The following is a 22,412-nucleotide window of genomic DNA, read 5'->3' as shown; positions in this document are numbered from 1 at the left end:
TATTTTCCAGCCAAGGGGCTTTCCCCTGGGTGGCTTGTGGGGGTGCCTGTTGCTGAGGAAGGAGGGGCTGGGGGGACGGGGACTTGTTAGGGGGAACAGGCAGGAATTTCACTGTTAAATAATGCCCTGGGCTGGCAGTAGGCCTGGGATGCTGGGCACCTCAGGTAACTGCCCATCATGGTGAACTGAAGTGCAGTGGTCCTGGTCAGCTCGCTGTCTGTGATGGCCCTGAGGGGACTGTGGCTCATCAGCTACGAGCAAGGGGCCTGTGGAGCCGTGATGTTCTCCAGGTAACGCTGCCTACCACCTGCCTGAATCTATGTTAATCTGAGTCTCCACTGCTTAAAGTGTGTGCCTGAGGGTGGCTCATGCAGACCTGGCAAAACAAAACAAAAAATAAAAATCGAGCCAGGTCATCGAGTGATTTTGTGTAAATACTGTTTTACTAAAATTGCTACTCTCAGATTATGATAGACCCAATAACTTTAATCATTGTGAATCTCATTGTGTCAGGGAACCTTGACAGGGCTAGTAAATATCTCTCAGTGGGCTTTGCTTCATCAGAAAATCAGGTCATGTTCGTACGTGACCTAGAAGAGGCACATTAACTGTCGCAATGTTGAACATGACTTTGCAGTCAGCATAGACAGGGACAAATAGTGTTTAATGTCCTGTGTACTGATCATGGCCCTAATAGGGATGCCCATGACCAGTGGCTCAATAGTAAATGTGATTTGGCTCAGTTTACACTGATTACAATGTTAGACAGGACTTTGCATTATTTATCATGACTCCGCAGGGTTAAGTTCTAACATATTCTAGTGAAGACAGACCCACTGAAACACACAGCAAAATCCTCCATCCTCTCTAGAGAATAACTGTAACACATATGCACTGCCCTTCAAATCCATCCTCACATAAGGAAGAGAGAAATGCTGAAAGGTCATTTAGGTCCTAGTTCTACAGTCTAATATGTGCAGGCCGGACCCTTGTGCTTTCCCAGAGCCTCACTGTGATTTCACTGGAGCGCCATGCTAGTGCATGTGTCTGCCCATGCAGTGCTTGTTGCAGGGCTGGGTCCATGGATTATAACAAAATGAAATAATTTTTTTAAACGTCAAATGCTACTAGGAACAGAGATAAGGATTTATTTTTTAAAAAAATCTATTTTCATTTGGGAAGAAAGCTGGTACTTTTTTCAGAAGCGTATGGAAACTCAAATAACTGCTCAAATTATATGGGGCTGATTTGAATGGACAAAAGCAATGTAGTGCTAAACTGAGACTCCCACTCCATCCTTAACCTGAAGCTTGGTAATTCAGTACATATGCATAACATTACCCACTATTTGGCACAATAGAGTGAGAAACTGAGATTCAAATTTTTGTTTATGTTGGGTTCTTTGCATTATTTAAAGACTAATATTAATTGCAGAAGAGTATACAAAGCATTAAACAACTTACATGACTGATCAAATGCCATAGTAAAGCTTGGTAAGTATGAGGACGGGGCTAAAAAGTGAATAACTAGATGAAATATAGTGGAAATATAGTGATGTGGTTGGATACAGTTTTGTCAGTAAGATTTTGGTATTATTACACTAGTGAAAATATATTTGATATTTCTGGGCTGTGATTGCTTATTTATTCTTTTGTTATAATTTTATTGCATTTGCTTTATTTTTGAATAGTAACTCTTACCAAAAAAATTACCAATTTGTAATGTAAGAACATCAGTATTTTCATAGCAGCTTGAATGATGATATATGGAACGTTTCGACTGCTTCTGCAAAATAAACAAACAAAACTAATCTCCATATTGGGTTTAAACTGCATGATGCCAATTAAATCCTTTTTCATTAATATTGTACTTCAAGTTGACAGTGTCTTTTTAATTTTAGAAAATAATTTTTAAAATTTCCAATATCTGAGAGAGCAGTAAAATAACCCATACTATTTAAATTCCTTTTTAACAAATGGTGGTGGTGGTGTTTTTTCTGTTCCTCTGATGTTAATGAGAGTCTTTTCATTAAGAGAAAAAACTACAGTATCTGGTGGCACACAGAAAACCATGAAGGTGACTCTACAAAACGTTGTCAAATGATCAACAGAAACAACTGAAAATGTAGAAAAACATTTTAACTTCTTTTGAGTTTTAGTACTCTTCTGTTTGTAACTGGAGAGTAGGTAAAGTATTTTCAGCCAGAAGTGTGATTTTTGCCCAAGTTGATTGTAACCTTCATATAGAGAGAGTTCTTTGGGCACTAAACAGGCATTTTCCAGGAAGAATTTATTTATTTAGGACTCTTACTCCTTTAGAACTGAAAGCACAGAGCAGAAAGGCTTCTGACTAGAAAAGCCAGTTGTGTTTTCGTGGGAAGTCTCCTGCCTGTTTGAGAGTAATCTGTATGATTCTAGAGGATTGTTGTTCTCTAGAGAATGAGAGAAGGGAACCTGGACATATTTGAGACAGGAAAAAATTGTGGGGCCTGAAGAAGGGGTAAAAGTGGAGGACTGCAATCTTATTCTCAATTCAACACAATCAAGAGAGAATCCAGAACAAGACAAAAAGAAAGTAGTCTCACCTCCAACCTCAGATGAAGACTGCTCTACCCTAGAAATTCCTCCTCTTATATGTATTAGAGTAGTATTTAGAGGTCTCAGCCAAGATTGGGGCTCTATTTTACAAACACATAGTAAGAAACAGTCCCTGCCCTGAAAACCTTACAGTCTAAACAGACAAGCTGGACAAATGGTGAGAGAGTAAACAGAGATAATTGAAGAACCAGGAAATAGAACTCAGGTTTCCTGAATCCTAGTCCAGTGCCCTATTCAGTAGACTATTCTTCTTTCCACAAAAACACTTTAATGTTTCTCAGTGAACTACATGGAAGAGGACAAAGAGCACCTTAGACTTCTAGTGATGTCCAGACAAAGATCCTGTCAGTTTTCTAGGGGAACTAATAAACCTGTTGCGCATAGTTGTGTTGGAATACCCAAGTTCATCATCATCAGTGACCTTAACTTCAACATAGATAATATAGAGAATGTCTTAACATCCAGTCTCCTATCTCGTCTGGGTTTCAGAAAAGTCATCTCCAGACTCATGCACTCAGCTGGATGCACGCTAGATCTGATGTTCAGCATAAGCAAGGACATTGGAGACATCACAAACATTCCACTCTCTTGGTCTGATCACATTCACATCCAGGCAAAGATCAGAGCATTCATACTATCTTATAAAGATAGGTGCACCACCACAGCTGATTCACCAGTGGAAACTTTTAAATTCATGAAATTGTCAGTGTATCCTTGAAGGGAAAACCACAAGGCTAAGAGACCAGCAAGTCAATAAAGCAATATAATCATCTGATGGTCACCACCATCAGTGCTTTGAATCCAAGCCTCTCCTCTGCATGCATAGAATGAGATCACTGTGGTTTGCTGACAAACTTCAAGCAGATGAAGTGTGCTGGCAGAAGACTAGGATATTAGTGATGCAAAACTTTACACCCCAAGCATTTTTTCGTACCATATTTTCAAAAAAACAGCCAAAAACAAGAGTTAATCCCCAAGGCAGAACTTGGTCCCCTCCTATTTAATTATGTTTCACAAGTCCTGAGAAAAATTCAAGCTGTGAAACAGATCCATGCCCCCTACTCTTCATCATGTATATGAGACCACTTGGAGAGATGATTCTCAAACTTTTTCGTGTGGTCCATGTGTAAATCACACAGTTCTGGCTTCTTTTTTTGTTATGCTTTCTTATCCAGGCTCTTCACTACAAAGGCCTAGATGCTTGTAAAAACCAGTTGAAAACAACCAGGAGAAGCCAGCGTAGCTGCCGCCAATGAGGGCTTCTGCCAAGAGAGGAACCAAAAGGGACTGGAGCTGTTTGCCAGCCAATGGGAGAAGAACCCTCAAACTAAAGAACTATGACCAGAGGAACAAGGAGTCAAAGGGAGCAGAACACATGGAAGGCACAGATAAAATGAAGTGCAAAAGGACTGAGAGACTCATCCTATCTTTTTAATTTCTGTAGAGTCATGTAAATAGTTTGTTTTAAAAATTCATATATATATATATATATATATATATATAAATATAACTTTTGCTCCACTATTGCTTAAAAGGGTCTTTTAGGTGGGTCTGAGAGCAACACCAGCAAACATGCTGTGGCCCAAATAGGAATCCATTTCAGGATGATTAGGGGAGGGAGTAAACCAGTGACAACACTCTTCCTCTTTTGTCAACTGTTAAAAAGTCAAATCTTCAGTTGTTCCTGGTAGATATAAATTAGCCTAAGAAGAAAATAGGGATTTCTCCCCCCAACAAATAAATAAATTAATATTGTTTGAGGATAAATTACCAGGTGTAGCATAAAATAGCTGGCTTGATTTTTCTCAAATTCTCTCACTAGAAAATCAGAGACAAATATGTAAAGAACATTTATACAAAATAAAAATTTTATATATTTTAAAATTTCTGATGTAACATTAAGATTATAACTTTTAAACAGTCAAGAGATGTATATATTAAGTAGTTACTGTAGTCTTAAATTACACATACTGTACATACAGTTTAGAATCCAATTTTACCCACACACAAATCCAACTCCTGTTGAAAAAAATGGACTTTTTTATTGTAAGACCTTTGTATATTAAAGTAAAGGTTGCTCACTAACCTTAATATTAGATTAATTTAAGTAATCACCACTCTACAGATTTTATGATGTAAGCTCTTGCCTATTCAGTTTTGGAATTACAGAATTATGGAAGTCCACGGTGGAATAGCAATGCAAAACTACATAGATTCATAGAACTGGAAGTGACCTCGAGAGGTCATCTAGTCCAGTCCCCTGCACTCAAGGCAGAACTAAGTATTGTATGTACAAAGAAAAGGAGAACTTGTGGCACCTTAGAGACTAACCAATTTATTTGAGCATAAGCTTTCGTGAGCTACAGCTCACTTCATAGTATGCATCCGATGAAGTGAGCTGTAACTCACGAAAGCTGATGCTCAAATAAATTGGTTAGTCTCTAACGTGCCACAAGTCCTCCTTTTCTTTTTGCGAATACAGACTAACACGACTGTTACTCTGAAACCTATTATATGTATGTAACTAACATTGATATTATGTATTTATGTTCTTCTATAGTCTTATAAATATTATTATAACAACACTAAAGGTAGCAGAAATGTTGTATTGCACAAATACAAAACTTATTTTTCATTTTTCCTGGAAACCAGTCCTCAGTGAATGAGACCTAGCTTCCTGGAAAGTTTCAACTTTTAAAGTTCCGTTGCACAGGTGTTGTTTATGCTTGTTTTATTTTAAATAGTCTGCATCTTTTTATAACAGAAAAAGATACATATCTTTATTCAAAAATGGGTGAGTACTTTTGCTCAAACTTTCCAATAAAAATCCACTTGTTGCTAAAAATCTTATTTATTATTAGCAGTGATTTAGGCTCTGATTTGCAAGTTGCTCCAGGTGGGCAGACTCATTCACCCACATGCTTCATTAGGGTGCCATAGGGGTCCATGAGCACAACATAATTTGCAGGATGAGGGCCTTCAAATGTTCTGTCCGTGCTTTTATATTTGACTGAACCTCAACCCTGACTATATCCATCTTCCATAGTTCTTTGTAATACTCCCTCTCAGAGCAGCAGCGGAATTTCTGCATTTGGATAATTAGAAAAGACAAAGTATAGCTCAGACAATATCAGGAAATGTGTGTGTTTTGTATTATGGGCGGGGTAAGATGAGTAATGCAAATGAATTTCTGCTTGTGTATTACAGGCATTACCCCACTGTTGAAAAACGAGCAAAAGCCTTCAATGGAGCAAGCTATGTGACTGTACCAGAGGACAGTGTTTTTCTTAAAGCATTGCTTTTTGAACTTAAGCTGACAGATCCAGACAAGAACTTTGTGGAATATCGAGATAGCTGTTCTCGAATCAACAAGACTTCTGTGTATGCGCTTCCAACAGGAGGAGGGGACCTCTGGCCTGTCCTTGCCTTTCAGAAGAGTGGTTTGATATATGTTTGTCTTCCCCTAGTTGAGCAATTCTTGAAGCCACGCCCACCCCTCATTAGCATTAGTGGAATCTCACAAGCCTTCGCTCTCTTGTCAGGATTGCTGGTCTTCATTAACTCCAGTCAGAAGAATGAAGCTGAGATGAGTGCAAAAGTGGGCCAACTTCCAAGTTTGCTCATGCAGGCCTGTCCATATGGCACCCCATTAGATACAGACTTGAATGGCTTATTAGATAACATTCATGTTTCTACAAACCACACGCAGAAACAACCAATTTGGAGAATTAGCACATACAAAGGCAAACCTCAGGTTAATGTTTGTATCACTGAAAAAGTCAAGTCTATGCAATATGACAAAACGGATGTTGCAGATATGTGGCAGGTTTATGGAACTGTGACTTGTAAGGTGAGGATATTTCTAGTACAAATCTGACTAACCTGTTTAGCATATGAGCGGACTAGGAAAAGTAAAATTTCAGTTCATTTTACCTTGGCATATGGGGCAATCGAACGAAATAGCTTTTATGCCTAAATGTGTACCAGAGGATATTTATTAGATTAGTGAGCTAAATCAGAATAAAAAATGTTGCTTTACTGTTATTTTCTTGCATTCTTCACACATTTTTTTCACTAGCTATTTATGGGAAATAAAACCAACACTCCTCTCTATCATCATCCATACCAAAGTATTTTACAATGTTCTTATTATTTTAAATGAAATAGTAAGTGTTTGCATTTAAGGACAGGGAATGAAAAATGACAATTACAGTGCTAAGTTTACCCCAGCCATCTAATAAATGTCTTGTTTAGTAATGATCACCAAAACCAAAATTCTTAAATGAGAATGTTAAAAGTGTCTTTGCATTAGCGCTTTAAAAATTGCTTGGTGGGTTTCAAGTAAATGAAAGTTTTTAATTTTATATCTTGCTTTCTTCTATTAAAACAAAATCATGCATCCACACATGCTATTTCTAATTCCTAATGTTGATAAATTTAAGAACATAGATTCTTATGAAAGAAAACAGGGTTATAATTGTTTTAAATAGCCTCTGTGTGTGTTTCAGGTGTTCATTTTCATTAGTAAAAATGAGGAAGCAAATTGGTTAAGTAGATCAATAATATTTTTATGAAACATGCTAATATTTGTATCTTTAATAGTGAATCCAGTAGCTGTATCAAATGATTTAAGGTTTCTCTTCTTTATCATAAATTGTGCTGGAGAAGTGTGTGACATTATTATAACTAACCATTTTCTTTAGCTGCTATTGTTTGATAAGGAGAAAAGAAATTCTGATAATGTGCATCATGGTAATTTAATTATTAGCAATAAGTGGCAGCATGCTCATCATAGGGAAGTTGACCAAAGTCTACTGTTCTTGAAGACTCTGGGTTATTTCCCACCAGTTGTGCTGGTGGGGATTATCTTGGTGAGAGATTCTTGTGCTCAGTGGAGTAGGTTTCTGGGTCACTTTGCAGAGTAGATACCAGCCATAAAGAGAAAGTATTGGTATAATTACGCACTGCTGAGCTGGTGCACCAAGTGACTAGACAGTGGATAGCACTGCAGGTCATCACTGTGAGAAAGCTGACATGGTATCTCAGTGGACATTAATAGCATGTTTGAATCTATTAAACAGATACATGAATAACTGAATTAATGGGACAGACCATTGTTGAATATGTCTATCAAATTCTTAATAATGTTACTGCATGTGCTTGGTTCAGTTGCATCTTTTACCAAGGAGTGCTTATTAATTAAAAGACTGTTCTATAAAAGATTCTGTGTTAATGCTCCTTAGGATATCAGAAGGTTAAAAACTGGGGAAAATACATGGGTTTGAAAGTATATCTGTCATTCACGTGCGAGCCCATTTAAAATTCTTTAGTGGGATCGTTTAGTTTTTGTTTTATTTTCAAATGTCTAGTTCTGATTTTAGAAATACTATTGAGTAATTTCCTGACATTTTGTGTTCAAGTGTGATTTAGAAGGAGCTACATCAAATGTGACTGTCAGCTTGAACCTCCCTGCCAATGGCTCTCCACTCCAGGATATCCTGGTGCATCCCTGTGTGACTTCTCTTGACTCTGCAGTTCTTACTTCCTGTAGCGTTGATGTCATGGATGATTCTGCATTTAGCGGGCCATATAAACTTCCTTTCACTCCTCCTTCTGACTTATTCAATTTGTGCTACTATACTTCCCAGGTAACTACATTTCCTGATGGATATAACTTACCAGTCTTTCAAGTGGGTGGGAAGGGGGGAGAAAATCTTTTTTTTGAGAGAGAGAGAGAGAGAGAGAGAGAGTTTAAATGAGCTTCCTCAGAGATTAGCAAGCTTTATTCTGACACAGCAGAGCAAAGATAAGGTGCCAGGAACTGTTCCTAGCACACCACAAATCTATGTAGCATAAGTGACCTGAAGAGCCTGGCTTGCAGGGTCATTAAAAATATATAGTTTTCAACATAAATTAATCAACTATTAAATTACTTATTATTAAAGAGTATAACTAACTTCTTGAAGGTATTGCTGAATTATTCCTAAAATTAGTCTACTCTTTTCAGGTGCCTGTACCACCAATTTTGGGATTTTACCAGCTGAAGGAAGAAGAATTGCAATTAAAATTAACAGTTAATTTAAAACTTCATGAAAGTGTAAAAAATGCTTTTGAGTACTGTGAAGCTCGTATACCTTTCTTTAACAGGTAAGAGTAAAGAAATCCTAAATAATTTTCTTCACCTCCCTAGTAGGCTTCTTAGAATGGGCTCTCATGGATCAACATATCAGGTTTTGTTCCCCCTCAAGCATATGTCCAAGGCTGCTGTCATTGAAAGTCAAGAAATCACCTAAAAAATATTCAAACTCAAATGAGATACTCAGGATATTCAACTGGATCCTGATTCTGGTATTCTTTTTTTTTTTATCAGCGATGCCAACAGTCAGGACAGATGCTTTCTCCAACCAGATTTATGCTACTACTCTGAAAGGATAACTTGGATCACTTTCACTGAATATCCTATTTCCCTCTACCATTCTTTGTGTCAAATTTAGCCACCACCGACCTGGTGGTGTAAGTCTTGAGGTTGCTTCCAAACCAGGATCTCCCAAATGTAAAAACTTCTAATCATTGTCAAAAATCAGCTTATCCAAATATAGGTTTCAGAGTAGCAGCCGTGTTAGTCTGTATTTGCAAAAAGAAAAGGACTAGTTGTGGCACCTTAGAAACTAACCAATTTATTTGAGCATAAGCTTTTGTGAGCTACAGCTCACTTCTTCGGATGCATAAAGTGGAAAATGCAGTGAGGATGTTTTATACACACAGACCATGAAAAAAATGGGTGTTTATCACAAGTACTCCTTTTCTTCTTATCCAAATATAGTTATTTAAAATTAAAATACAGTTTTATTAAGCCTGACGATTGGTATGAGTGTATTGTCATATAATTATCATTAAATTATAACTGAAATTCTACAAAGCTGCTGACATTGATCATAGCAGTGGTAAAATGCTGTCAAGGAAATAAATGAAATAAAATCACCAAAAGCTCTACTGCAGTTAATACGTTAAAACAGTAATGATCCCCCTTGGCTGTAATTTCTTTCCACAAGATAGCAGTATGTTCCGTTCAGTGTGATTTCTCTGTGCACACATAAATAGTGACATTGGTTTTAATACATTTCTTGCTTTATTCAATAAAATACCTGTCAATAAATAGTTGTCTGGTGTTCGTTCCAATGACATTTTACTCCCTTTTCTACAATAGGGGTCCAGTCGCTCATTTGGAGTACAAAGTTAGTTATGGCCAGCTAGATGTATCTCGAGAGAAAAGCTTATTGGTTTGGGTCATAGGTAAGCTGAATAAAATACATCGTTCTTTTTTCCAGAGTCATTTTTTGTGTACATTTGTTTATCTAATTTTTTTACTGAGGCAGTTTTTGTTTCTAGGACAAAAGTTTCCCAAATCATTAGAAATTTCTCTTACTGGAACTGTGACTTTTCGTTCTATGAGCAAAGAGCAACCAGTTGATCCAATTTGCACTGGGAGTACTGCATATGTAAAAGTGAGTTGTAGTCTTTATGAGAGTTAGTAATCACTTTTTATTAATTAAAATTGGCTATGAAACTACATTGATTTGTATCACACACAATCAGTATCTTTGTTCTCTATTTTCTCTAGGATGCTCCTTCCTATCAATTTTATGTCTTTGCACACCAAGAGTGGCATAATTTAGATTACCAGCATTTCTGAAGTAAGAATAAAAATATGCATCTGATCATGTTTTCTCCATATTTTTGTAGCTTTATTTTAGGATCCCAGACTACACACTTACTGGATGTTATGCAGATCAGCATTCTGTTCAGGTCTTTTCAACAGGAAAACCAAAAATAAGTACATGTGAGTTGTTCAAAATTATTGAATATTTAGTTGAAACGGTAAAGTGGAGTTGTGAAGTACAAATAATTGGCTGAGTTTTAAAATTAGATTATTTTTGTTGATTTTATTAAATATTATTTTCAAAGTTAGTGAATTTCAGTGTAAAAATCACTAAAGCAAAAAACATGTATCTCTTTTAAAAAAAAAAAGTTTGAAAGTACCTTTTTAATCAAATGATGTGACTGAGTCTGACAAGAATGTAAAGATCTAGTGACACGGTAACTAGAAATATCACACCCACTCTTACAATAAATAGTGCAGTCTTTCTGACAAGATAAACCATTATGAACTACACTTGGAAACTGAATTATGTACTCCAGGTAGAATAGCTACTGTATTCTAGCTTCAGCTTAAATTATGTCTTTTTTAAGATTCTCTTATAACATGTACCTAATAAAAAAGGGTTATAGAAGAGGAACAATATTCACGTGGCATAAGTGGGTAATCTCTATATTTTAAATATTTATATGGCCCCCATTATCAAAGTATCCAAGTGCCTACAGTCTTTAATATTCTTTAATATATTTATCCTCACTGCAAATCTGTGATGTAAGAAAGTGCTGTCATCCCCAATTAACAGTGGGCCATTCTTTTTCCGATGTGCTTGAACACTTAAGGTCCTTGGGTCTTCACCAAAAAAGTACCACTGTTGGGCAAATATTAGACACTCATTAAATGTGAGTAGGCAGTGGTGGCTAATAGTCACTGTTTTATTTGCTGCTTCTTTATTTTGTAACTTGTTCCAAGTACCTCAGCAGAAGCCCAGAAATTCCTCATGAGAACTCAAGCGGTGCCAAACCATTCATCACAGTAGTTAGTTGTCATGCCATATATATTTATATTGAATACACAGTTTATATTCACTAAACAAAATCCAAACCATACGCCTGCTTTTGAGTTAGCCTCTGTTTGAATTATAAGCTTGTGACCAATGTATTAGTAGAGGTAATTGAAGCTGAGACTTTAAATATCTCCTCTTCAGAAACAATTCCCAAATAATAATTTGGGTATTACAATTTAAAGAGTGGGTATTACACTTTTTGGGTATTACACTTTTTCTGTCAATTAGTAAGAATGGATCAATATTTTCTTAAATTGAATAAAGTCATATCTTAATGCAAGACACCATTTAATGTTTATTTTGTCTATCTTTTTTAGCCCGGGAATTGATTTCCTCAGATTATTACATCTGGAATTCCAAAGCCCCAGCACCTGTAGTGTACAGAACATTATTTTTCTAATTTCCCTGTGAAGAATTTTTGCATTTGAACAAAAAAGACCGCTATCAAAAGTGATGTTAATATATTGTAAAGAAAAAAAAAAGGTAGTATTTTTAATGAATATATTCGTATTTAAGTTCCTGTTTTGGGGGAAAACATCAATTTATTTCAATTAAAATTATAATTTATCTTGTTTGCTGTAACGTTTTTAGTCTTAGATACTATTTGAAAGAATACACTTTAAAGTCTGATTCCACCCCTCCATCTCTACCCCACACACATCTTCCTGCTATTTTTAACTTTTACAAAATAAAGATCCAATGCTGCAAGCTGGTATGGACAAGCCCTGTTCGTATGCAGAACGCCACCAACTTCAGTGTGGTTCTGTGCAGGCACCAGCGGTCCATCAACACACACAAACTTACAGGCCCACATAAAGTGCCTGATCTTACTCCTATAATGAAGTCAAGGAGTCAGACTGGACCCTAAATTAATAGGGCAGTCCAATAGCAAAGAATCATTTTAATCTTTGTCTTCATACAGTTGCTCTTCCCCATTTGTTTGACAAGATGATTTTTGTATGTGGTTCTGTATGAAGTACATATGAACACTTTAGCTCATTTATATTTTAGTAATGGCAAATGAATTGTATCGTGCTTTTAAAGTTGTGAACAATAACCACCTAATGACATTGATAGCAATGATCTGGAAATCTACCTTTAGATAGCATTGTTATAGGAGACAGTAGCAAAGATGATACAGAGATGCAAATACAGTTTAAAAAACAAATCATCAAATATTTACAAAAAATAGCGAACAAAATTATCCAAGTTTGTTAATGTGCTGAAAAGTATCGCTAACTCACTTTTGTTCGAAACCTGGGCTTCAAGCAAAGGGAATATGAGTTAAAACTCTAATTTTCAGAAGAAAATTAGTATCTGCAGGAACACAGGAAACGGACTTTAAGAGAGAGATCAGGAAATGAGCAAATTGTGAAAGGCTGGCGGAAAAAACTGTGGGAACCTGGAGAATGACACAAAAGAAGAGAAGAATGCCGCCTCTAATAACTGAGCACCGTGGTTGCTGCTACAGTACCTCTTGTTTAACTGTACGCTGTGTGATAATAAGATTAGTGATTTATATAAGGAGGAAAGTTTTAAGCTATAATTTAAATATGCTTAGATTGAGATAGTAATCTAATTGGTTGAACGTTCTAAAGAGTAGATTGGTTCATGTGAACCATGCAGCTCTGCTGAAACTGCTATGCAAACTTCTAAAGGACAGCTACAGTATGGTGGAATTAAAATGACGCATTTTACAAAGATGCTGCATTCATTTTTACTACTGGACAAATAGTGCATTCATAAATTCCCTAGAGTTTTGGCCCCTACCCCTGCCCCCCCAAGACCCTGTAGTACATACAGACCAACACTGTGCTTAGATTAAGTTAGAGAATTTTTTTTTAAAAAGGGAGGCGGGGGGCAGATCATGCCCTATGTACAAGAAAGCTACAGAAGGGCCATGAATCTGAATTTCAACTTGTGGGGATTGCTTTGCACCATCCCAGTAGAGGGAAAGGAGATTTGTTCACCCTTCATAGCAGGCACCACCTTTGTAATTCACAGGTGTCCAAGAATCTCCAGGACAATCCTGTGTATCTTGGAGCATCAACAGGGCTGAGGAATTCATTGTGTGACAGCAGAAGCTCCCTTGTCCATAATAGCAGGGCTGCTTCACAAGCTGTGCTCCTTTTGGTTCGCCTCCTGTCCATGCTTCCAAATCTCCCTAAGCGAGGAGGACTTCAGTATGCAAGAAGGGAAAGTGATTGGCAGGATTAATTTACGTGGGGATGTCAGTGAAGGTTTGGAGGGGGATGATAGTGCAGGTGATGTCTCTCCTCAGGCCATTACCAGCCTCTCTCACCTCACCTGAAACCATGGACATCACACAGCAGAGAAATCCTTTGTAGTCAGAAGATGAGGGAAATAATGCTACTAATTCTCAGTCCCCTTCTGACAAAATGTGGCTCATTGGCCTTCAATGGGATGTTTTGAGAGCATAATTTGACCCACACGTTGGAAAGCAGCTATGAACTAGTCAACCTCCAAGACAAACTTAAGTAGACCAAGCATGTTTGAGCTAAATTGTTTAATAGCCACAAGATCCCTCTTTGGTGTGGTGATTGCGAGATAGCTGCAGCCTGAACAATGGGAAACAGTGTTGTTGTTTTACTGCTAATTATAACCACCACAATCCCCCATGATACCTAATGGAAATGCTATCTGAAAATGTCATGTCCACAGCTGAGATTACTATACAGGAGAGGTTAGAGAAAAAATTCTCTTAATTTGTTTACTTTGTGTATTTGATGGTATGTTGTGTGGAGCCGGATTTGCTGTTTCCTTATCAGTTTTCCCTATTTGTGTGGGTCTTGCGAGAGAAACTTTTTTTTATATCAAGAAAATGTGATTGTGAACCCACAAAAAATTCAAGGGTAGGTGTTCCTGCAACTACTTCTGACTTGTTCTGATGTTAACTAGACATCAAGTTGATGTCCCTTTTAGTTGCTTAGTAATGTACCAAGCCTCTTTTTCAAGATAAGGTCATCCATTTAATACTTACTTCAAATAATTACTCAATATTTTCTGTACCAAAGGGCAGTTTTAAGAATCTTTTTTTATACATAGTGCTCTTTCTCAGAGGAAGGGCCCTGACTCTTGTAATTCCATATTTGCACCTCTCTCACAGATACAGCTGCTAAAGCTAGACATTTTTAAATCAGCATGTCCAGATAATTTACATCCAAGAGTTTAAAAGAGCTGGCCAATGAGCTTTCTGCACCATTAATGTTTATTTTCAATAAGTCTTAGAACACAGGGCAAGCTCAAAAGGAGAGGAAGAAAGCTAATGTTATGCCAATATTTTAAAAAAGCAAATGAGACAACATGGGTAAGTATAGGCCTATCAGCCTGACATCAATCTAGGGCAAAATAATGGAATTAACTTAATCTGTTTTGATTACATAAGCTTGTTTAATAAAGGTAATAGTGTTTCTGTAACATACTTTGTACTGCACTTCATTTTGATTAAGAAATTAGAACAACGGAAAGTCAATATGGCACACATTAAATGAACTAAAATCTGGCTGATAGGTCTTAGTGTAATTGTAAATGGGAACTTATCGATTGGGTGTGTTCCTAGTGATGTCCTGTCTTGATCAGTTCTTGGGCCCATGTTTAACTTTTTTATCAATGACCCAGAAGAAAACATAAAGCATCACCGGTACAATTTGCAGACCTAATTTGCACAAGTGGTAAATAATGAAGAGGGCAAGTCACTGATACAGAATGACCTGGATCACTTAGTAACAGGGCACAAGCAAACGATATGTGTTTTCATGTGGCCAAATGTAAAGTCATACTTCTAGGAACAAAGAATGTAGGCCCTACTTACAGGATGTAGGAGACTATCCTGGGAAGTAGTGACTCTGAAAAGGAGTTGGGGGTCATGGTGAATAATCAGCTGAACATGAGCTCTCAGTGTGACCCTGGCTAATGTGATCCTCCAGTATATAAATGGGAATGTTGAGTAGTAGAGAAGTTATTTTATCTCTGTATTTGGCTCTGGTATGACCACTACTGAAATACTGTGTCTGGTTCTAGTGTCCACGGTTCAAGAAAGATGTTGAAAAATTGGAGACGATCTTGTAGAAGATCTACAAGAATGGTTACAGGATTGGAAAACATGCCTTTTAGTGAGAGAATTAAGGGGCTCAAACTGTTAAAAGTAAAGGTTAGGTTAAGTGGTGACGATCACAGTTTATAAGTGAATACATGGGCAACAGAAATTTGATAATCAGGCTCTTTAGTCTCAAAGACAAAGCTTCAACAAAATCCAATGGCTGGAAGTTGAAGCTAGACAAATTCAAATAAGGTGCAAAATTTTAACAGGGTAAATTTACTTTTGGAACAACTTACCGAGGGTTGTGGTGGATTCTCTATCGTTGGAAAGGTTTAAAATCAAGAGTGGATATTCTTCTAAAAGCATGCTCTAATTCAAACGGGTATTCATTCAGGGAATTCGCATGACCTGTGTTACACAGGAGGTCCGCCTAGATGATCACAGTGAGCCCCTCTGGGCTTGGAATCTGAATTTCGACTTACTGTACAGTCTAGTCTCCCCATGCACTATTGTTGTAATCCTTTGGGATGAAATTCAGCAAGGGGCAGAGGGCACATACAAGACTCCCTGTGCCCTAAAGCACCATAATGGCACTGCACAGTGGAGGAAATAATTGCAGCTCTGTGTTCCCTAAATGAGCCTTTAGGAAGAGGCTAGTGCATCCCTGCTTGTGAAGATGCAGTTGTGGCATTATGCCCCATATTCTTCATAGTAGTAATATTATGAGTATGACCTAATTATGATGTGCAAGATAAGGCATGTGAGATATCATTGGAAAGGTTATGATTTACAGAATATGATTATTCTACTTGTATGCATGTAGTATTTGGATATCTGAAGTTAGGAATACTGTCTATGCATCCATTACAAATGTGTTTACAGCTGGGGAATGCCCACTAGACAGAATGCATCAGTCTAGATGGCTGGTTGGGAAGGGCCATTAAGGAAAACAATAGGACTTTGAAGATGCCAATCTCCCAGCGGGAAGCCTTCCTGAGGATGTTACAAACAGTCTCTCTCATGGCTGCTATGGCCTTACAGAGGCATGTGACCAAGTCACCTGGTACTGGACTCCATCAGAATACTAGTGTTTTTCCACTGACCAGGTGTGGGAATCAAACCGGGAGACAAAGGGTTCCTGCCATATGCTAAAACTATTTAAGGCAGGGGAGTGACATCATCATGAGTCGTTCTTCACTGACTCCCCGCCCAAGATTACTGCTGTAAATACCTAAGAAAAAAACACTAAATTGGGGGATGTGACAGGTTGGATCACAGAAACCCCCTGAGAGCTGCCACCTGATGTGCCAAGACTACTTCTGCCCCTGCTTTCCTGCCCTGTCAGCTTAGGACTTCAGTGCCCTGTCTGGTTTGAGCCTGCTGCAAACCCAGACCCAGGTCTGAACCACGTCCCTTAACAGCTGTAGGCTTAACTGAAAGCAGCTTACAGAAGTGTTCCTGTCTTTAACACTCAGATGTCCAACTCCCAATGGGGTCTAAACCCTAAATAAATCCGTTTTACCCTGTATAAAGCTTATACAGGGTAAACTCATAAATGGTTTGCCCTCTATAACACTGATAGAGAGATATGCAGAGCTGTCTCCGCCCTTCTCCCCCCCCCCCGGCAAGTATTAATACATACTCTGGGTTAATTAATAAGTAAGAAGTTATTTTATTAAATACAGAAAGTAGGATTTAAGTGGTTCCAAGTAGTAACAGACCAAACAAAGTGAATCACCAACCAAAATAAAATAAAACCTGCAAGTCTATGTCTAATAAAACTGAATACAGACAAAACCTCACCTGTTCTAGTAAGCTTCCTTTTACAGACTGATCTCCTTCTAGTCTGGGTCCAGCAATCACTCACACCCCCTGTAGTTATTGCCCTTTGTTCCAGTTTCTTTCATAGGGGTGGAGAGGCTCTCTTTAGCCAGCTGAAGACAAAATGGAGGGGTCGCCCACCGGCTTAAATAGACTTTCTCTTGTGGGAGGAGACCCCCTCTTCTCTCGTATGCAAAGTTCAGCTCCAAGATGGAGTTCTGGAGTCACCTGGGCAAGTCACATGTCCATGCATGACTCATGGTTTTTACACACACAAGCCATTGCCCACATGGTATCTTGAATGTCTCCAGGAAGACTTCTTATGTGGATTGGAGCATTCCAAGATACATTGTTCCTTAAATGCTTCTTGATTGGGCACTTAACTTTGCGAATTCCTTTCTCCAGGAACTGAGCAAATGCTCAACTAAGGTTATTTAGAAATCAAGCCAGTACACGGCCAATATTCGTAACTTCAAATAAAAAAATAATACATACAAATAGGATTAATAGATTCAGTAGATCATAACCTTTACATAGATATGTTACGTGGCATATGTAGCATAGAACATATTCCAGTTGTCATATATATTCATAAGCATATTTCCATAAAACCTTATGGGGGGCACCGTCACAGGGGAGAAGGGCTGAACCTAGGCTAGAGAGTTTTCTAGCCTGTGAAAGGAATACCTGGAGTTTTAAGCTGCAAGCAGGTGTAGCTTGCCCTCAAGAATCTCTGCAATCTGCCTAAAACAATATTTAGGGTGAGAATTTTCTACTTATGTCCAATTTCTTTAGTATATTAAGCTTAGATTGCATTTTGTTTTATTTGCTAGGTAATCTGCTTTGATTTGTTTGCTATCCCTTATAATCACTTAAAATCTATCTTTTGTAGTTAATAAACTTGTTTTTGTTTTGTCTAAAACCAGTGTGTGGAAATCATAACTGTGGGGCAGAAAGCTGTGTATATTCCTCTCCACATTGAGGGAAAGGGCGACTCTCATGAGCTCACACTGTACAATTCTCTGTGCAGCGCAAGACGGTCTAATGTTGGGTTTACACTCCAGAGGGGGGTGTGCACTTGAGTAACTGGGCAGTTCCTTAGCTGAGCCTTCCTATGCAGAGCTGATCTCAGCATGTGTGTGTGTAGATGTTGCTGGGTGTGTCCCTACCTGTGTGTGTGCTGGCAAAGTGTAGTCTGAAGCTTGGAAAAGGACTTGGCAGGCTTGCCTCAGCAGTAGTGTAAAGGGAGCCCAGGCTGGTGGGTCAGGAGAGCTCAGCGGTACCCCAGTTCCAAGTGGCACCCCAGGGGTAACCCGTGACAGCAGAAGCTCCAAACCTCAGCAGAAGAGATGCAGCATTTGCTCTTACAGTTGATTGCCACAGAGGGGCTGCATTGCAGCTCCATAGCCTGTTTATGGGTTAGCTCCCCTGGCACCAGTTCTTAATTTGCCACACAATGCTCTGTTATTCACACAGTGTGCAGGGGAGGGAGAATGAAACAATTGGGGCCTAATCTAGCTCCATAGAAGTCAATGGCAAAAATTCAGTTGACTTCAAGGGCAAGTATGGGCTCCTTGTAAACCACCGAGGTATGCACCTAGCAGATTTTCTGCAATTCTCTTCTCTTATTTCCATGAAACCACAAATCTGTTTCTGCTCTAAGATCCACTGATTGCAATATCAGGAACAGGACTATGACTTCAGGTGGGCAAGTGGGAACTGAAGAATTAGCTCCTGTTCTCATGTAAATGACTTTATTAATCAATAAACTAAGGCACGAGAGAGATTTCCTCCTGCCCTCGCCCCCTTAAACTGAATGCTCTAAGGTTTTCCAGTGAAGGGATGGCCTTCCACTTGGAATGAGGCATAGCTTGTCATGGTAGATCTTTGCAATGACACTTCGTAGTTTTTGACAACAAGGGACCATTGGGCCCTGATTCAGCAAGGTACTTAAGCATGTACCTGACTTTAAACATGTGAGTAGTCTCATGGATTTCAGCTGAAATCAATGGGATTCCTCATGTCCAGCTGAAGTCAGTGCTTAAAGTTAGGTATGTGCGTAAGTACCTTGCTGAATCTGGGTCTTGGTCATTAAAATCTCTCTGTTGCTTCCACCCACTGTCATTCTTAGTCACTACGTTTCCTTTCATGATTTCCTAATTCTTGCTGCACACAGCAGAACAGCAGAACAGCTGTCTTCATCCTCAGTTGAAGTTTATTCCTCATCTTGATCAACTGCTAGGGAGTGCCAACAAACAATGTGCCTTGGACTTTTCTCTTGGGAAGAGACCTTGAGGGAAACCATTACCCTCAAGCTGATTCTAGCCCCCATTGGCTGAAGAAAGACTCCCCCTGAGGTCATTCCTGAACGAGCATCTCTTGTGTGATAACGCTATCAGCAGAGTCATCTGACAGGCTAGGCTAACGTTTCTCTACCAGCTGAACAATTTTCTAGGCATTTCAGTAAAATGAAATGAGCCAAGTGCCGAGGTCAGCAATTGATCTTAGAGGTGGTTTGTATTTCACTGAGGCAGATCAAGGGCAGTAAGTAAAAATCATCTTTTTCATGCTAAGGCCTTTCCCTCTGCCTTAATAGAGCATTCTAGAAAGCTGGGTGAAATCTCGACAATTTTTGTTAATCTTCATGGTATCTGTAGCCATCCATAACAGTAGAGAACTAAAACCAATTCCAGTTCTCATCCCATTGAGATCAGCTGGTCTCACTGTGTGACGCATTTTGATTTTGTCTAGAAACCTATCTCTTCAGGATAATTTTTTTGAAGACAAAGTCTGTTTCCCATTTGGTAGGTGACCTGTTTAATGTTTTCCCTGTGTCTGGGAACTCCTTAGTGTAATTAGTGACCTTTGAACTCCACAACTAATCCTGAGCTATTTTGTATTCCTTACTCATCTTTAAGGCTGGACCTTTCTTTTCTTTTGAGTCCGCTGCCACAATTAAAGAAGAAACAGCTGCATTTCAAAGGGATTCCGATTCCAGAAGCTTAATCGTGATTGACATGTTCTTATTCTAAGCTATAAGAAACTCTAAGAGTCCTTTCTTGGGTTAAAACTTCAATCATTTTCTAAAAAATTATCTCAATATGGATTTTATTCATTTTCTTTGATAACCATTCTTTGCCATTTTTTTAACTTGAAAGATGCTTTGAGTTTGCAATGAATATGAACTGCTTCTATTGAAAGACTGAATGGTGTCAAACATATTCTCAATGTAAAAGTGGCTAAATTCCATTTAGTGTCAAAATCTGATTACGAAATCTGACGTCTGCCATGTATCCAAACTTCCTGCCATGTATCCAAAAGGTGAGAGAGGTAGAAAGCGCCTGAAAATGAGCACATGGAGAGGCTCGTCTTGAGACTGATGATAAAAGCAGTCACAACAATTGCACGGTCTTCATATTTTTTCCAAAGTTTTCATAGCTCAGACTAAGAATGCCACAGCAGTCTAAAACCAGTTTAGTCTCCTCATCTTCTGTTCCACCACAGTTGGGTTCCCTGCAACAACAACAATAAAAAAGACAATTTACTGGCTTTAAAAATCTTTGTATGATTACACATTGAAAGACTGTAGGTCTCTGAAACTCTTATGAAAATAGTTTCTGGAAAATGATGGAAGCCTGTTGTTTTCATTTATTTAACCCTATCCATCCTGCTTCTATTTGTATTCATTCATTAACTCAGCAACACAAGCTTTAAAATAAAAATCTGAAATTGTATCTATAACCCAACTGGTTTTATAGCTATCCTCCAAAATAAGTCATTAAAAGTAAATGTATATGAAATTATCAGAAAGGACTCCCGGAGGCTGGCAGGTACAGAATAGTAGTTTCTAAGACAAAGGTCAAATAAAAAAAAAAAGAGGATGTTAATAAACAGCCCTCAGGTTTAAGGGACTTTTTTTAAGGATTACATCTTAAATTCCAACAAATCAGATTTAGGAGTTACTGAAAGTGAAATTGATCCATCCCTCATCCAAACTTTGCAATACTTTCCTGTTCTGACATCATTTAGATAGTTAGCTGTATTATCAGATTAGAAGCCATTGTACAGGGCTGCTGAAAGGAAAAGGAGGCAAAAAGCTAAACACTGGATGAATTCTGAACCTTTTAACCTGGCTGAAGTACGTTGGTCCCTGTTATGCAAATACCTTCAATCCTTTGCTAAGTTCAGTGGAAATAATTTTCTTGAATGACAGGTTTATTCAGCAAGGATTCAGTTGGTGATTAATCCCCCTTTGATCTAGGGTATTTCACTTAACTACCAGTTACCTCGTTCTGACAAAGTGCAACTGAGATTAGGGAGATCACTAGAACGCTACCAGGGTGTGCGTTTATTCTCCATAACCTTTTCAAGCAAGGGCCAAGAATGCAATCTCTTTTCTGCATTTGAAGATGTAAAGTCCTCTCTTCTAAGTTAGAAAGTCAACTGAATACCAAATAAAGTTTGTTTCTTACATAATAGGACAAACAGCTCCTCTTGCTTTGGACAACAATGATTTTAGGAAATCTAGGCCTTTTCTTGTCCAAAACAAGATGGTCGAACTAACAGTATTTTTTGCTACATGCGCTATTCCACATGACGTATCTCAAGGGAAGGGCCTTGTCTTCTAGTGAGAGAAGAGCTTCTGTTCTGCAAAGCTGGTCCTCCAGTTTCCATTTGATTACCGAACAGCATGTGGCGTGTGTGAAGGATCCATGGTTTTGAAAAAGATACTAAAACACACAATTCTCTATCTTAATCTATTAAGCTTTTTCCCCTTAGAAGTCCAGTGTGGTGTTGACCTCTTGTCTTGGGCTGGAAAATCCCTGCTATATCTACATGGCTATTGTCAGATTCAATACACACATAGTTCTATATTTTGTTCCATAAAATATTTTTAAAGGAACACATATTATGATTGATGAGGGAAAAAAGGGTTCATTAGAAGCACGTTTTTCAAACTTAGATTTGCTCGTGGTCTCTCATCTGAATCTATATCCCCCCGCCCTTGTTTATGCATTCTCTAACATCCCTCTCTCTGTCTTGCCTTCTGACTTATTAAATAACTTTGTACTAATGTAATCTGCAAAATATGAGATATGGATGGTAGTGTAAGAATAAGACCTTGATTCTGTAGCTGGGTCTGCCACTGTGGTTCTCGTTGCAGGCCAGGGGCCTCAGACTGTATTTATTTTTAGTGAAATAAGAAAAGGAAGG

At 38.2% G+C, this 22,412-nt stretch overlaps 1 protein-coding gene and 1 long non-coding RNA gene across 5 annotated transcripts in view; one reads left to right on the top strand and one right to left on the bottom strand.

Moving 5' to 3' along the window:
* Positions 1 to 75: 75 nt before the first annotated feature.
* AP5M1 (adaptor related protein complex 5 subunit mu 1) lies at positions 76 to 14,755 on the top strand. 4 transcript variants are annotated; one of them, XM_073350014.2, is made up of 9 exons: positions 76 to 290; positions 3,773 to 4,047; positions 5,805 to 6,447; positions 8,018 to 8,245; positions 8,605 to 8,744; positions 9,805 to 9,890; positions 9,987 to 10,102; positions 10,341 to 10,437; positions 11,635 to 14,755. In XM_073350014.2, coding segments are annotated over exons 2-9 (1,395 nt in total). In that variant the 5' UTR covers positions 76 to 290; positions 3,773 to 4,045; the 3' UTR covers positions 11,718 to 14,755. The 4 variants fall into 4 exon arrangements, with proteins under 4 accessions (XP_073206115.1, XP_073206114.1, XP_073206113.1 ...); XM_073350013.2 differs by lacking the exon at positions 3,773 to 4,047 and adding an exon at positions 11,094 to 11,153 and having other exon boundaries at positions 11,635 to 11,736; XM_073350012.2 differs by lacking the exon at positions 3,773 to 4,047.
* A 5,349-nt stretch (positions 14,756 to 20,104) lies between these two features.
* Positions 20,105 to 22,412, bottom strand: part of LOC140913492 (uncharacterized) — a 37,953-nt gene continuing 35,645 nt past the window's right edge. Inside the window, exon 4 of the long non-coding RNA XR_012159603.2 lies at positions 20,105 to 20,711. This is a non-coding gene — a long non-coding RNA (uncharacterized LOC140913492). The remainder of the gene's footprint in view (positions 20,712 to 22,412) is intronic.

The sequence above is a fragment of the Lepidochelys kempii genome, chromosome 6 (assembly GCF_965140285.1).
Source record: "Lepidochelys kempii isolate rLepKem1 chromosome 6, rLepKem1.hap1, whole genome shotgun sequence".
NCBI classification, from domain to species: domain Eukaryota; kingdom Metazoa; phylum Chordata; order Testudines; family Cheloniidae; genus Lepidochelys; species Lepidochelys kempii.
This window is presented reverse-complemented; position numbering and strand designations above follow the sequence as displayed.